Here is a 16428-nt window from a genome sequence, read left to right on the forward strand (position 1 = left end):
TGTAAACAACAATTATGCCACAGATTATCAATGGAATATATGTCTGGGCTGTGACTGGGCCATTCAAACAAATAAATATAATTAGAGCTAAACCATTTGATTGTAGCTCTGGCAGTATGTTTAGGGTTGTTGTCCTGCTGGAAGATGAACCTATGTCCCAGTCACAAATTTTCTGCAGCTTCTAACAAGTCTTTCACTAGGATTGACTGGTTATTCTTTGGATGCAACTCAGCATTCTGTCTCCTCCAAACACCACGAGTTGTGTTTCTACCAAACAGTTCTACTTTGGTTCATCAGACCATATGACATTCTCCCAATATTCTTCTGGCTAATGGATGGATAATCTAAATGCTCTTTAGCAAACTTTAGACAGGCCCTTACATGTACTGGTTTAAGCAGGGGAACACATCTGTCACTGCAGGATCTAAGTCCCTGACGGTGTAGTGTATAACTTATGGTAGCCTTTGTTACAGTGGTCCTAGCTCTATGCAGGTCATTTACTAGGTCCCCCTGTGTTGTTCTGGGATTTTTAGTTACCGTTCTTGCGATCATTTTGACCCCACGGGGTGAAATCTTGCATTGAGCCCCAGATTGAGGGAGATTGTCAGTGGTCTTGTATGTCTTCCATTTTCTTATTATTGCTCCCACAGTTGATTTCACCATACCAAGTTGCTTGTCTATTACAGATTCAGTCTTCCCAGCCTGGTGCAGGGCTACAATTATGTTTCTGGTGTCCTTCGACAGCTCTTTGGTCTTTACTATAGTGGAGTTTGGAGTGTGACTCTTTGAGGTTGTGGACAGGTGTATTTTACACTGATAACAACTTTAAACACGTACCATTACTACAGGTAATAAGTGGACAGAGGAGCCTCTTAAAGAGGTTACAGATCTGTGACAGCCAGAAATCTTGCATGTTTTTACATGATTAAATACTTATTTTCCACTGTAATTTTAAAAAAAAAAAAAATCTTGCCAAATCAGACAAGATGATTTTCTGAATTTGTTTTCTCATTGTGTCTCTCATACTGTACTTGTAGTCTACCTATGATGTAAATTACAGGCCCCTCTCCTCTTTTTAAGTGGGAGAACTTGCACAATAAAATACTTTTTTCCTCACTATGTATATATATATAAATACATACATATATATATATATATATACAGTATATATATACTGTATATATACTGTATAAAATATGTACACCACAGTTCAAACGTTTGGGGTCACCCAGTCAATTTTGTCTTTTCTATGAAAAATCATACTTTTATCAAATGAGTAGTATAATATAGTATAGTATATTGTCCAGACATTAACTAGGTTGGAAATAATTTTTACTTAAAATAATTTTCTCCTTCAAACTCTGCTTTCATCAAAGGATGCACCTTTGCAGCAATTCTAGCTTTGCAGACCTATGGCATTCTAGCTGTTAATTTGATGAGGTAATCTGGAGATATTTCACTCCATGCTTCCTGAAGCCCCTCCCACAAGTTGGTTTTGCTTGATGGGCACTTTTTTCGTACCATATGGTCAAGCTGCTTCCACAACAGCTCAATAGGGTTGAGATCTGGTGACTGTGCTGGCCACTCCATTACAGATAGAATACCAGCTGCCTGCTTCTTCCATAAATAGTTCATGTATAATTTGGAGGTTTGCTTTGGGTCATTGTCCTGTTGTAGGATGAAATTGGCTCCAATCAAGCGTTGTACAGAGGGTATGGCATGGCGTTGCAAAATGGATTGATAGCCTTCCTTATTCAAAATCCCTTTTACCTTTGTACAAATGTCCCACTTTACCAGCACCAAAGCAACCTCAGATAATCACATTACCTTCACCATGCTTGACAGATGGTGTCAGCCACTCTTACAGCATCTTTTCAGTTGTTCTGTGTCTCACAAATGTTGTTCTGTGTGATCCAAACACCTCAAACTTTGATTCGTATGTCCATAACACTTTTTTCCAATCTTCCTCTGTCCAATGTCTGTGTTCTTTTGCCCATATTAATCTTTTCCTTTTATTAGCCAGTTTCAGATATGGCTTTTTCTTTGCCACTCTGCCCTGAAGGCCAGCATCTTTTGTTGCTTTTTCACTGTAGATATTGACACTGGCGTTTTGCGGGTACTGTTAAATGAAGCTGCCAATTGAGGACCTGTGAGATGTCAATTTCTCAAACTAGAGACTCTAATGTACTTGTCTCGTTGTTCAATTGTGCAGTGGGGCTTCCCACTTCTCTTTTTACTCTGGTTAGAGCCTGTTTGTGCGCTCCTCTGAAGGGAGTAGTGCACACCATTGTAGGAAATTTTCAGTTTATTGGCAATTTCTCGCATGGAATATCCTTCATTTCTAAGAAAAAGAATAGACTGTCAAGTTTCACATGAAAGTTCTTTTTCTCGCCATTTTGAGCGTTTAATGGAACCAACAAATATAATACTCCAGATTCTCAACTAGCTCAAAGGAAGGTCAGTTTTATAGCTTCTCTAATCAGCAAAACTGTTTTCAGCTATGCTAACATACTTGCACAAGGGTTTTCAAGGGATTTCTAAACATCCATTAGAACATCCATTCTAAATATCCTCGTACCTGACACCCATGGATGTCAGGTCCAAGCATTCCTACATTAACAGTGTCCTGGAAAGTGGATTGGTCATTGTCGGCTAATTGAAAGGCCACCAAGGTCTCCCGATCTGACCCACTTAGACTTTTATCTTTGGGGTCAGCTGAAGGCAATTATCTATGCTGTGAAGATACAAGTTGTACAGCATTTGAAACAATAAATACTGGAAGCCTGTGCTAGCATTTCTTCTGCGGTGTTGCTATCAGTGTGTAAAGAGCGGGAGAAGAAGGGTTGCATTGACAATCCAACACAATGGGCAGCACTTTGAACACATTTTATAAGTGGTCATAAAATTGTAAATATCTAATGAATGAATAAAGTTACATTAAAACCAAGCACACCATTGGCTTTTCTTGTGAAATTATCAATACATTTGATGTGTTAAATGACCCTCTTCCCATTGAAAAAATAAAATTGTATCTAAAATGGTTGACTTCAAAATGGCCACTATGGTAACCACCCATCTTAAAAAGTTTGCCTTCTCCCATATACTATTGAGCCACAAACAGGAAGTTGATATCACCAACCATTCATTAGGTGTATCCAAATAATTGACCCACGCTGTATTATTTTAGCCCACTGAAAAAGTATCATGGCCAACATGTGACCATATCAATTGATAGTAATAACAATATATTATAACCATTTTTATGCCAAAGGTTGTGATTCAATAATTGATAGCTATGAATTAGAGGTGTGTATATATACCAAATCCAGAATAAGTACCATAAAGAAAAACACCAATTATATAGAATTAATTCTTCCTGTAATGCTGTATGGTGAAGCATAAATATACACCGATTAACCATTAGAAAGATGAAAAATTTGAAGGGAGGGCCATCAAGGGGGTCATAGTGTGGTGGTATCACTTCCATCCATGGAACCCACAGAGATTAACAAAGATTTAACTGACCAGTCATAGGAACCACTCAGTCTTTGGTAAGAGGTATACAATGTTTTGCAATCAGTACCAACTAATCTTATATCCTAACATGAATATATAACCTATGGCAGGGTGCAAAGTGGATCTAACAGACCTGATACATGCACAGGGGAAAACATAGGAAGAGTAAAAGACTATCAAAGGATCCCAAGAGTATGCTCCATGTACACTGTAAGAACAAGAGAACAAAGAGTATATGTGCAAAAAGGACAGTTTTTATTTCTTATGAAAAAAACAGAATAGACAATTAAAAACATGATTAGAACATCACCAAAATGAATCGTCTGGGGGAGATATGAAGATTGTTACACGGACAGAATTATTACACAGACAGGGTAAATCTCAGAAAAACACCAAGGTCATTCAAAATGCCCAAGATACAAATAAGTTCTAGAGATAAATCAGCCACAGTGTCATTAAGTGCAGTTAAAATTCAGTCGGGTAAATCTGAGACCCCCGGTCTGTGTGAATCAACAAACTGAAGGAATGGAACAAATGTCAAAAATAATAGAGACTAACCAGGACCATATAATAAATAAATAGCTACAAAAAGCTAAAAGGTCCAATGCAGGGGTATAATCATTACATGTAGGCTATATATATGAATAGGCCATTTATTTAGACTCTCAAATGTGGACAAGGTATTACCTGGGGCTCTGATGTATAACAGAATAAACCTTCAGTTTGAAACCCCCCCAGTGAGGAATCTGGACTTGATGAATGTAATTTGGAATAAAAAGTAAATTAAAGTACCCCGGTTATATATCGGTGTGGATGACTCACACCTATAAACTTATCAATGTTGAGATAACCTTTCTACTCTTTATTATTACAAGTATATTGTTATAGTACATTAATCAGCAATGTGGTAACTTAGGGTTGTTGGCAAGATATCCAATTCCCTTTAGAAAGACCAAATATGTCCTTACATTATTGATATAGGGAACTTCATTGTTATTTCAAGGGTCCCTTTGATAGTTGCTCGCTTGAACTCAATGTTCTAAAATTCCATATCAGTTTACTACACGTGGGTAGCTGTTTGACTTCTTGATTCCTAATGGATAAGCTAAATCCAAGATAGTGAAACAGGACCAATAGTTGTGCTAAAGATGGAGTGAAATATATAGTTATCGTTTGTTCAACATATGTCCAGCTGGGCCAGCAATAAGGGAGGGGAAAAAAAACTCCCGTAGGTAGAGCAGATATAAAAGAAATGTGTGTTGAAATGTGTTGGCCCTAAAAGCCAGTATATAATAGTTCCTCATTTAATCCCATGGGAGTGAGGGATTTAAGATGGAAAATCCACTTAGCTTCTGCTCGTAGCAAGGATGTATGTATAGAGCCTCCTCCACCAGTGTTCCAAATCTTTTGTAGGCCTATGACATGTATGTTCCTACAGGAACACTGATGATGTTGTGAGAAATGTGACGCTACTAATGTGAGAATTTTACCCTTTTTCAAGTCCGAGTTAGTCAGTTTAATTGTTCAGATATGTTTTTGTATTCTTCTTCCTAATTCTTGAGATGTCTGGCCTACATAAACCTGCGGACAGGAACAAACAATAGTTTGAATTACATTTGCCGTCTTGCAGTTGATATATGAGCTCAATGCATGTGTCATAGAGTCAAGCGGATTGATGAAGTTACTCTTAGTGGGATGCATAAATTTCCCCACAGAAGAATGTGCCCTTCATTCTCAATCCCCTATTAAGTCTGTGGGTTGGTCTTTAAAATGGCTTTTGATGAGAATGTCTCTGAGCCTGGTTGCCCTCCTGCCTGTCAAAAGATGGACATCACTCACCAAGAGGGAAGTTTTGAGTCTGTACTGAAAATCCTCCAAATATTTTCTAAGCTTCGCCTTACTTTGGTCCATTAATTGTTAAAATTAGTTACCAAGTGGAGTGACTGATCCTCGTTGTCGATTTGTTTGTCCATCAGTGTATTTTGTGTTTCCCTCTTGGCCCTCTGGTATGTTGAGGAAATTACTTTCCTGGGGTATCCTTTTTTCTTGAGGTGATCTGTCAAGTCTTTGGCCTGCTTATAAAAGTTGTCATCTAAGGTACAATTTCTACGTAATCTTAGTAATTGCCCAATGGGCACTCCTCTTCAGGTGGGATTAGGATTTAAACTCTGAAACCTTAAAAGGCTGCTGGTGGCTGTGGGTTTCCAATACTAGTTCGTGTAGAGTCGACTGTCCTTCGTCTTGATGTTAAGGTCCAAAAATATGGCTGCAGAAGATGACATTGTAGAGGTGAAATAAATATTATAACTCTTTTGATCCAGAGATTTAAAAAAATTATAACATGATTTCTCTGTGCCTATCCACAAAACAAATACATCATCTATATAATATTGCCATTTAATGACATGTAGTTTACAGAGCTGAGATGGATAAACCAACACAGCTGCCCACAAACCTAAAAAGAGACTTGCATAAGCAGGTGCACACCACACCCCCATGGCCACATCAGATATCTGCCGATAAAAGCTCTTATCAAAAAGAAAGTAATTATGTTCCAACACAAAGGTGCACAGATCCAGGAGGAATAAATCATACATCCTGTCAGAATTGGTCTCAACATCCAAAAAATATAACAAGGTTCTGATGCCGTCTTGATGTCTGATGTTGGAGTACAATGACTTCACATCACAGGTGACCAGAAGGTCATGCCCAGGGAACAGTAGTTGCTAGGCAGAATCTGATGAAATCCATGGAGTCCTGTATGTAGGATGGTAATTGGAGGACCATAGGTTGCAGGAAAAAATCCAGATATGTGCCCACCTTCTCACACAGGCTGTGTTCTTGTGTACTCTTGGTAGCATGTAGAAGGTTGATATTATGGGTTGTTCTACCCACATGAATTTTCTCTCTTTATTAATAATGCCTAACCTACATGCATTGTCCAAAAGAGCTCGTAATCTTTTTGAGAAAACCATGGTTGGATCAGAAAGTATTTTCAGATAGAATTTGGTATTAGTCATTTGCCTTTTAGCCTCTTTAAGATACATTGTTACAGGCCATAATACCACATTACCTCTTTTGTCTGCCTCTTTGATGATGAAAGTGGTGTTTCTTAGCTGGTAGAGGGCATGTTTCTCCACAGGGTTAAGATTTTGCCTGATACCTGTCTCTGCTGGTAGACTCAAAATATGTAATTTCACTACCACAATGAATGTTTTTACTGCTGGTGCTAGTGACAAGGGAGAAGTGGCTGTGGATTTGCACTTGTGGGGGAAAGTTCTCCTATTTGCGGTATTTTCATGCTCACAAATGAGATTCAATAGGTTCTGAAAAATGTGTTGATCTGTCTCTAGAAGGGGATCAATAATTTCCAGTTTTCTGTACATGACCTTATCTAGATCATGCATTGGCACAAAAGTTAATCCCCTCTGTAGGATTAAGACACAGCACTATTTTCCCCTCAATTTTGGGGTAAAAAAAGTGTGTCTTACAAAGTGAAAAATACACTAAATAACAAACAGGGAGAATCAATTGACTAATTAGGTGACTTTTAGAGACAATTGGTCCCACAGGATTTTAATTAAGGGTATCACTACAGGGGGCTGAATTCAAATATGTCACAATTTTCAGATTTTTCTTTGTACAATATTTAGAAAATCATTGATAATTTCCTTCACACTTTAAAAATACTTGATAGTTTTTGCTGGTATATCACATAAAATCTCAGTAAAATCTAAAGTTTCTGGGTGTAACATGTTGAAAAGTTCATGAGATGTGAATACCTTTTCAAGCCCTGTGTATGCATATATGTGTATGTATGTATGAGATATATTTATGTTTCGATTATATATATGTCATGAAATATGTGTATTCCTTTTAATATTTCACACTTGAAAAAAGCCATTTGTAAAAGATCAGTGGAAAAATTCATAATTTTTTCCTATCAAGGGCATTTTATAGGTATTACAAGTTTTCTAAACTTTTTTAATCTGCTAGTATTTAATTTTCACTCTTAGTTTCTATATATTAACCACGGGAAAAAGTCAGTCATGACCTACAATATATGCTGCAAATAAAATTTATAGTCAATTGAACAAGTAACCGTCTTTAATTTCCAAATGTGTATTTTGCATTTTTTCTTTTTCATTACATTGACTAATGTGACGTTATTTCCATCATAATGTTAAGAGAAGCTTAATTTTTATAATTGACTTCATTGAAGAGTTTACATACATTGGGGGCTTGGAACATAATCTGTTTATTAATCTTTCTAAATTACTAATATTTTTCTATTTATTAACATAAAAAAAATTCCTTTTTCTAGATAATCCATCTCTTGCAAGCTACGTTTCCGTGGCTATTAAAGTGTTAGATGTGAATGACAACCCACCATATATTGAAAATGAAGATGCAGTTGTGTGTGAGAATGGGAGACCAGGCCAGGTAATTGTTTTCTCTTTTTTTATTTGGTATACTTAATTTTGAGTGCAACTAGCCATTTTTTTTTACAATATATGACAACATTTTGAAATTCTAGGTAAAAGGATATAAGTTTTCATAAAAAAAACAAATCTTACTTAAAAACTCTGCTTGTGCACTCTTAGGGGTGCTTCACACACAGCGAGCTCGCTGCCGAGATCGCTGCTGAGTCACGCTTTTTGTGACGCAGCAGTGACCTCATTAGCGATCTCGCTGTGTGTGACAATGAGCAGCGATCTGGCCCCTGCTGCGAGATCGCTGCTCGTTACACACAGCCCTGGTTCGTTTTCTTCAAAGCCGCTCTCCTGCTGTGACACACAGATCGCTGTGTGTGACAGCAAGAGAGCGACAAATGAAGCGAGCAGGGAGCAGGAGCCGGCGTCTGACAGCTGAGGTAAGCTGTATCCAAGATAAACATCGGGTAACCAAGGTGGTTACCCGATATTTATCTTAGTTACCAGCCTCTGCAGCTCTCACGCTGCCAGTGCCGGCTCCGGCTCTCTGCACATGTAGCTGCTGTACACATCGGGTTAATTAACCCGATGTGTACAGCAGCTAGGAGAGCAAGGAGCCAGCGCTAAGCAGTGTGCGCGGCTCCCTGCTCTCTGCACATGTAGCTGCATTACACATCGGGTTAATTAACCCGATGTGTACTGTAGCTAGGAGAGCAAGGAGCCAGCGCTCAGTGTGCGCGGCTCCCTGCTCCCTGCTCACACTGGTAACTAATGTAAACATCGGGTAACCATACCCGATGTTTACCTTAGTTACCAGTCTCCGCAGCTTCCAGACGGCGGCTCCGTGCAAGCGCAGCGTCGCTTGCACGTCGCTGCTGGCTGGGGGCTGTTCACTGGTCGCTGGTGAGATCTGCCTGTTTGACAGCTCACCAGCGACCATGTAGCGATGCAGCAGCGATCCTGACCAGGTCAGATCGCTGGTCGGATCGCTGCTGCATCGCTAAGTGTGAAGGTACCCTTATGTGTGACCTCATTTTAAAGTCTATGTGTAGTTTATCTACACTGCTCAAAAAACAAAGGGAAACTTAAACAACACAATGTAACTCAAAGTCCATCACACTTCTGTGAAATAAACCTGTCCAGCAATGAAGCAACACTGATTGTGAATTAATTTCTCCTGCTGCTTTGCAAATGGAACAGGCCACAGATAGAAATTAGCAAGACAACCCTTCTAAAGGAGCAGTTCTGTAGGTGGTAACCACAGACCATTTCTCTTCTCTCATCCTTTTTGGCTGTTGTTTTGGTCATTTCGACACTTTGTCATTACTCTCACTTCTAGATGTAGCATGAGGCGGTCTCTACAACCCACAGAAGTTGCTCAGGTAGTGCAGCTCATCCAGAATGGCACATCAATGAAAGCTGTGGCAAGAAGGTTAGCAGTGTCTTTCAACACAGTGTCCAGAGCATGGAGCAGATACCAGGAGACAGGCTAATACCCCAGGAGATGGGGAAAAGGCCATAGGAGGGCAACTACCCAGCAGCAGGACTGCTACCTACTCTTTTGTGCAAGGAGTAAATGGAGGAGCAGTGCCAAAGCCTTTAAAATTGACCTCTAGCAGGCCACTAATGTCTATCTATGTGTCTGCTAAAACTGTCAGAACCAGAAACTATGGAAGTCGATGGCATTTGCCAGAGAACACCAAGAATGGCAGATTCAACATTAGCATTCTGTGAAAGCAGGTGCACACTAATCACATGTGATAGATGTGAAAGAGTCTGGAGAAGCTGTGGAGAATGTTCTGCTGCTTGCAACATCCTCCAGCATGACCAGTTTGGCAGTGGGTAAGTAATAGTGTTGGGAGGCATTTCTTTGTAGTGCCACACAGCCCTCCATGTGCTAGCCAGAGGTACCCTGACTGCAATTAGGTACCAGAATGCAATCCTCAGACCCATTGTGAAGAAAATATGCGAGTGCACTGGGCCCTGGATTCCTTCTGATACATGACAATGCTTAGCCTTATCTGAAGCAAGTGTGTCAGTAGTTCCTACTTCATGAAGGCATTAATGCTATTGACTGACCTGCCCATTCCACAGACCTGAATCCAATCAAGCAGATCTGGGACATCATTTCTCATTCCAGCCACGTTGCACCACAGACTGTCCAGGAGTTTATTGATGCTTTAATGCACGTCTGGGACGAGATCCCTATGGAGAACATCCGCTGCCTCATCAGGAGCATGCCCAAGCATTGTAGGCAAGTCAAACAGGCACGTGGAGGCCACACATGCTACTGAGCCTCATTTCCTTGTAATTAGACATTTTCACTGAAGCTGGATTGGCCAGTAATTTGAATTTGACTACAATTCCAAATCTAGATGCCCCCCATTGGATATTAATTTTGATTTACATTAAACATTTTTATGTTTTACTGTTGTCAACACATTCCACTGTGTAATGAATAAAGATATTGCCATCTAGGATGTGGTATTTTAGTGTTCCCTTTTTTTGAGCAGTGTGTAACGTAATTGTTTTTATGCCATGAGTATATAAAAAAAATACCAGTGCTTTTCTGATTATAATTGGTATTTTTTAATGCAGAAGGTCATTTTTTCAAGAGAGACTTTTGAAATATGATACATTTTCTAATTTGGAAACATTTTCAAAATGGAAGACAGCTAGTGAAATATTTTTCAAATCAAAAAAGTCTGTGGAGCCTCTGTTAGGAGTCTCGACACAGAAACTAGCCAGATATCCCTCCGGGAAGTACCTAGCCAAGGAGTGGCTCTTTTTAGCAGACCACCATAACCATTATATTAAGTGGCCCTTTTAGTCAATATCCAACTCTTTGACAAGCTTAAAGATATGACAAGGGAAATACCAAGGCCAAGTATCCATCCACAGACAGCTGTTTCGGGGTATTGCCCCTCATCAGTGTGGATTAGGATTCATGCCAGTGAAATATTTTTGTAAGAAATGTATTTAAAACCCCCCAATAATGTTGGGCCATAAGAAAACATTGTGCTTAACCAGTGATTTGAGTTTCATTTCGACAATCTATCAGCACATGATCTCATTTACAGAACACACTAGGAAAATCAGATAATTTACTAAGAAGGGACATACAGTAACCATGTTTGATTCATATTTTGGGGCTGAGAACCACTTTTTCAAATGAACCATATAATTAGCAAACAATTGATTAGGACATTTTGACAATCTCATATGTTAAGGGGTATGGAGGAAGAAACAAATACAAGCCCTTAAAGATCTGGAGTGCTAAATCTGATTTATAATCTGATGAAGTTATTTTTTATATTTTTAGATCTGTTTTATGTACAGCATTTTTTAATTGTGTATATAAATTTTTTAAAGGAAATGTGTCACCAAGATTTTGATATCTAATCTGATAACAGTATAATGTTGGGGCAGAGAACCTGATTCCAGAGATGCATCACTTCTTGGACTGTTGAGAGTTGTTTTGATATAATCACTGTTTTGTTAGAGGGAGATTATCAGTAGAAAACTGGTAAATAGTAATCAGTGAGTGTGCGTGACATTGCTCTTTTTTCGCTCAATTACTTTTGGGGCTCGGCCAGCTATCACGGGTACTTGGATGTTTCAACCGTGCGATAACAACCAGAAAGCACAGGCTAGTTTCCCTTTATGATGTGAGAAGGCACCCCCAGGAGAGCCATTACCAGTCTCTGAGTGGCTCTCATTGGAGTTAAGGCAACACTTTCAGATGTAGAGTGTCAAATACATTAAACAAAAATGCCCCCTCACACCAGAAATGCTCTCTTTACGGCTGGCTGTATATTGGCAGAGTCGAACTGCCCAATCATTGACATCCATTATACCCCTTACTCGAGTTGAGCAGTTTCAGAGCGCCTGACCTACTCACTTAAAGGACCATACATTCAAGCATGTTAGTGCTCACCCATCTCTTCTTGTAAATGTAGCCAAGTAATCAAGCATATTCATGAGCTCTTTATAGCCCTGACCTGCCATTCATTGGCAGCTTTATACAGTGTGTCCACCCATATCCTGTCCACCGCCATTAAGTTGAGAACGGCGGCAGCTATAGGCATAGAAGTGGTGTCTAGGTATAGTAATGTAGCCATGCACTTCGCAATAAAACCACCTATAGCTCCACCTGGTGGAAAACAAAGTAGTTAGCACTCTTATTTCGAAAACGGAATGGGATAGAGAAAAATAAAGAATTAAAAAATTGCAGGGCATCATCAATTCAATACGAATCGACACCTTGCATACAGAAATGCTATGATATGAAACCCATGACCCCCCAAAACATTGAATGCTGGTCACGCATATGGCACTCATTTAACTTTGATGCTCAAAGTGACCACCGTCAGCTGCAATGCACATCTGGACTCTGGACAGCATACTGTATCTTGCTGCACGTTGTGCAATATGGTAGGTGACACGTTTGCACAAGTATCTGTTATACGTCGTTGTAGGTCCTGCAATGTTGGTGGATGGGTCGCATACACCTGCTGTTTGATGTGACCTCACAGAAAGAAGTCCAATGGGGTCAGGTCAGGTGAGCATGGAGGCCACTCCATGCAGCCACCATACCCAATGACTTGTAGGAATGTCTCCATGAGGTATCGCTTCACGTCCACAGCCTTGTGAGTTTTACACGTTCTAATCATAGCATTTCTGTATGCAAGGTGACGATTCGTATTAAATTGATGATGCCCTACAACTTTGTAATTCCCTTTTTTTTCTCTATCTCATTCCGTTTTCGAGATAAAAATGCTAACGCCGTTGTTTTCCACCAGGTGGCACTATAGGTGGTTTCATTGCGTAGCGCATGGCTACTTTACTATACCCAGACACCACTTCTATGCCTATAGCTGCCGTCGTTCTCAAGTTGATGGCGGTGGACAGGATATGGGTGGACACAAAATGCCAATCAGTGTTGTGAGTGGGTTTATACTGAGCTTAGCATTCAGAGAACTGCTAGATTTGCAGCAAAGAAATTATTTTATTAAAATGAAAACCATCAACCTAAAAAGTGAGTGGTAGAAAATATCTGGTGATATATTCCCTTAAAATGGTGTTTTTATGCTGCTTTATTGTGACTAGTTAATTTTAGAATTTTTTTTATTTTCTCATTTAATTGCCAGTCTAATTTTTGATGTTTCTCCTTTATCATTTTATATATGAAAATCATGTGTCCAGTTTCTTTGAATTAATTTTAACAATGGACCAAACCTGCTTATAAGTACTTTAACAATATGTCTGTGCACAATCCATTGCATGGTGTGCCAAACGTTTTATCCACTAAGTTTATGGATTGAAATCCACAGTTCTAATTTTAATACATTGCTACTTTATAAAATATTTTTGTGAAAAAAGGTGTATTTGAAAATAATGCATACAGTTAACAGAATTCTACAAAAGCTGTATATTACATTTTTGTGAATCCTGCATTTAATATACTTACCCAGTAAGAAATATATTTGTCTCTTGTTGACTTACTTAGAAAAAAATGACTGGATAAGTGGCAAAGTATTTGAAAAACAAAAACGGCAAGTAATGCTGAAACAAATTTAAGCTAAGGGTCTAGCTGGGATTTGGTGATAAAATAAGTTTATTTTTGCTACTTGAAATTTCAAATTTGAAGAGTAGAAAAGAATAAGGTACCATGATGAAAAAAGTATTGAAAAGCTGGATTTAAATCTCTACAGAGTTTCTAGAATTTCCCTCTCTGCGTGTGGGTTTCTACTAAAACACACTGACCTTTCTTAACCTTCTTTTACCGTAAACATCTCACAAAATGTGTAGCTTGAGATGGCAAACTTTAAAAAAAAATAACTTCGATTTCCCAAGAGACAAAATCAATATAATATTGTGATATGGTAGGAAAGTCCTTCAAAGGCTGTAATTCACAACAGAACTATTAGTGACCACACATATAGCCCTGCCACCTGGTAACAAATTCATATAAAAAAATAGGTAGGTTGTGCCACAATATAAAAAATAATGAAGCATTCATAGTCAGTATCATTATATGTTATAAGTAGTGATTGTCAAAAAGTAACTAATCATTCAGATAATGCTTACCGAATACCGAGTGCAAATCTAGTATTTGTTAAAACAAGAAAAATGCTTGGGTTCCCCATTTACTTGCATTTGATTTGTTATTCATGACCAATAACGGAATAGTACTTTAGGATTCGTAGGCCATCAAAAGGTTAAAAAAAATCTTATGCTCCATGCTCAGTTCAAATAAAAAATAAACCTTTTACTCTCCACTCACCTCTTCTGGTTCCTCCACTACAGAATTCCACCCTTCCTATCTTCACTGTTTCTTCTTATCCCCTGCTGCTTGCCTTTGAATCTTAGGGCCTCTGATACTGTCCCAGACTTCAATCTGTCATGCCACCTAGGATGGTTATGTGCATGTGAACAGAAGGGTCATGACACAGTGAACAGAAGTGTCATATCACAGTGAACAGAAGGTTTAGAGCACAGTAGTGAAAACATGATGCGTTTAACATACAGCGCACTTTTGCTGAAGCAAACGGGCGACTTGATAGAAGTCCACTACAGTGTGAGAGGCCTGAAGATTTGAACTCGAGTGGTAGGGGAACAGATGATGCAGCAAGGACCAGATGAACAGCGGTGACTAGAAGATAGTGAGTACAAGGATTATTTTTAATCATTTATAATGCTCATTAATGTAGGGCAGACTCACAGATACCTGGTACCGGCTGGTCTAACTCGGTTAAAAAAAACCAAAACTGATTCCAGCCTGGTATTGATCCTGGGTATGTGACCAGACACTGGTCCCCATATAAGTCTGAGAAGACCAGAAGTGTACAATTAAAAATGGTGTTAGAAAGGATATGGGTTATTTATTTATATATAAATAAATAAATTTGGCATAGGGTACCCCCATATTATGATAGCCAGCACACATAAAGAATAGAGCTCCATTCTGCAGCCCCCAGCCATGGGCTTATCTTGGCTGTAGAAAAATATGGATTTCAGCTCACCCGTGTGATGTCCTTCAGGCTGGAGTGGATGCTCGTAGTCCCCCGGACAGGCAGGTCCGTGATCCAAGGCAACAGCAGGAAAAGAGGGAGGCATCCCTCTTATCTTGGCTGTGTATCAAAATAAGAAGAATCACATGCAGCTTTTTAAAAAATTATTTAAATAAATTATTTAAATAAATCATTAAAAAAAGCAGACTGTGGTTCCCCCAATTTTGATACACAGCCAAAATAAAGCCCGACAGCTGGAGGCTGGTATTCTCAGGCTGGAGAGAATAATACTTATATGGCCTCCCATTCTTAAAATAGCAACCTGCAGCTGCCCAGGATTTCCGCACTCATTAGATGTGACAATCACAGAACCTGGCTCTTCCCTATTGCCATGGTGATGTGGCAATTGGGGTAATAAGGGGTTAATTGCAGCTCCCAGCTGCCACTAAGGCCTAGATTAGTAATAGTCCATGAAACTCCTCCATTACTAATACGTAAGTGAAAAGAAATAAGCGCAAACACAAAAAAATCCTTTATTTTAAATAAAATACAAAAATCACCCTCTTTCATCATTTTAATAACCTTCAAAACAGCCCTGCATGTTTAAAGTGATCCCTTCGAGGACCCACAACGATTCCAGGTCTGCTAATATAAATTCACAGCACAGGATCATGGAAAATAACTGACACTTTGAGATTAAGGCAGAGACTGAGCAGCAATGAGCGGTGACGTCACTCAGATTAGTTGCGGCCACAGCTGGAGGTTCTTATTGTCCACTACCTGTAACCGCAATTAACCTTACCTTAGGTGACATTATTAAACTAAGTGGCTTCACATGAGATCACTGAGTTTAATAAAGTCATCTGAGGTCGTTACCTGAGGTCACAGGTGGAGCACAATAGGAGCCTCCAGCTGTGGCCGCAACTAACCTGAGTGACGTCACTGCTCAGTCTCTGCCTGAAGCTCGCAATGGGCAGCCATATTTCATGAGTGCTGTAACTTCAGATGTGGGAATGCTGTAATTATCGTGGGACCATGTGTGGATTACGACGAACTTACAGGGGTGTTAACACTTTGGTGTTAATAAAGTGGTCAAAGAGGGTGCTTTTTGTATTTTATTTCAAATAAAGGATTTTTTCATTGTTTATGTTTATTAACTCACACTTACAGATTAGTAAGGGAGGATCTCGTAAAAGCCTCACTTTACTAATCTAGGGCTTAGTGGCAGCTGTGAACTGTGATTAATCTCTTATTACCCAGATTGCCATTGCAATAGTGCAATCGGAAAGAACCAGGTAAGGTGCTGGGATTGTGTGGTGCCCTGGACAAGCCAGGGGCCACAGAGAACAACACCCACACAGCCCACACTCCCGGTCAGGCACACCGAAGTCAGACACAAAACCCTTGTTGCATTCCTCCAGGGGCTGATGTTCACACCAGGGGGGTGGGCCAGGCGGTTGGTCCCG

The 16428-nt window shown here is 39.4% G+C and overlaps 1 protein-coding gene across 1 annotated transcript in view; it reads left to right on the top strand.

Moving 5' to 3' along the window:
• The window catches only part of CDH18 (cadherin 18), a 1183629-nt gene that overhangs the window by 1115272 nt on the left and 51929 nt on the right, over nt 1-16428 (top strand). Inside the window, exon 9 of the mRNA XM_075314869.1 lies at nt 7841-7959. Coding sequence (XP_075170984.1) covers nt 7841-7959 — 119 coding nt within the window. The remainder of the gene's footprint in view (nt 1-7840; nt 7960-16428) is intronic.

This window comes from Anomaloglossus baeobatrachus, chromosome 6, assembly GCF_048569485.1.
Source record: "Anomaloglossus baeobatrachus isolate aAnoBae1 chromosome 6, aAnoBae1.hap1, whole genome shotgun sequence".
NCBI lineage: Eukaryota > Metazoa > Chordata > Amphibia > Anura > Aromobatidae > Anomaloglossus > Anomaloglossus baeobatrachus.